This window comes from Loa loa, assembly GCF_000183805.2.
Source record: "Loa loa unplaced genomic scaffold supercont3.2738, whole genome shotgun sequence".
NCBI classification, from domain to species: domain Eukaryota; kingdom Metazoa; phylum Nematoda; class Chromadorea; order Rhabditida; family Onchocercidae; genus Loa; species Loa loa.
The window spans coordinates 1-1,240 of NW_018110916.1; the positions used below are offsets into that span (position 1 = coordinate 1).

At 29.4% G+C, this 1,240-nt stretch overlaps 1 protein-coding gene across 1 annotated transcript; it reads right to left on the reverse strand.

Annotated features, from left to right (window-relative positions):
* Positions 1-833: 833 nt before the first annotated feature.
* Positions 834-1,046, reverse strand: LOAG_15793 (hypothetical protein; the record flags this gene model as incomplete). The annotated part of the gene is made up of 1 exon (XM_003151281.2): positions 834-1,046. A coding segment is annotated over one exon (213 nt), but the record flags the coding sequence as incomplete, so codon positions are not given.
* Between the last annotated feature and the right edge of the window lie 194 nt (positions 1,047-1,240).

Sequence of the window (1,240 nt, forward strand, 5' to 3'; positions counted from 1 at the left end):
AATGATTTGTTACATAAAATATAAAAAATAAATATTTGGCACCCAAATTGATCAACTAATCGGTTCAAAAAGATGTCCTTTTCGATAAGTGGGTTAAATAAACCATCAATCATATATTCCGGAATGCCGTACTGAGATCAAAATTTACTAATATCATTATTCATTTAGTAACATTCCACATAATTCATAAGTCGTCTCACAGCATATTTAGAAAAAAGAATAACAGAAATTATGTTAATACCGATTTATGAAATGATCAGGAACAATGTGAAAAGAAATTCCATCGGTATGGTGCACAATGTACGATGCACTCCTTGGTTGAGTGTTTGAAAAGGAAAAATGATCTTTCAGTTATAGCCTTGATTATATATACAATTTTAATTAACACAATGAACATATTTGCGGGTGTGATTTATAACAAATATTACATTAGATTTTCCTTTGGATAATGAAAAATTGTCGAAATCCGATTACAACAAAAGGCTCTATTTGGAACATCAAGCATCGAAGAGTAAATTAGTAAATAATAGTAGTAATAAATGTAGTACTAGCAATGAAACATTGTTGGTTAGCCGATGAAAAGGGTGCAGCTTTTCAAGACCATTAGCATTAGCACCATCGATAAACCATTTAATCGTTTCATACTTCTAATAAATATATTAAAAACCCTTTTACTAACTCATTTTAAGTTAATTAATAATTAGCAACAAACTTACAATAACTTTAAACTAAGCTTAATTTTATTTGAAACGATTTTCTGTTTTTCTCCTCGTTTTCTTTTCTTTTTTTTATTGCCTTTACTAAGACAAGATATGCAGTTGACAAAATAACACAATGCTGGAACACAATGGCACTGATTGATGGAACATGAATTCATCTTCATCATTATCGTTATCGTTATTTTTATCATTGTCAATATCATCATCAACATCGTCATCATGCACAAAATCAATATCAACAACAGTGACATCAACATCAATGGTATAGTTTTGCTTGACAACACAGTGAATGAAAACAGAATCAACCAGGCGGTAACCGCGCCGCATTTGCGCAGAAATTCCAACTTCACCAATAGATGGGTGTTTTGTTAGTCGTTACATACTCATCCAATTCATCGATTTTTATTGATTTATGAAATTGTCTGTTTAATTTAAAATACTTTTATTTACTTTTTTCTTATTTTCTGTTTAATTATTGTTTCGAATTTTGCTATATTCTAATTAATTCTAATATTTCGATT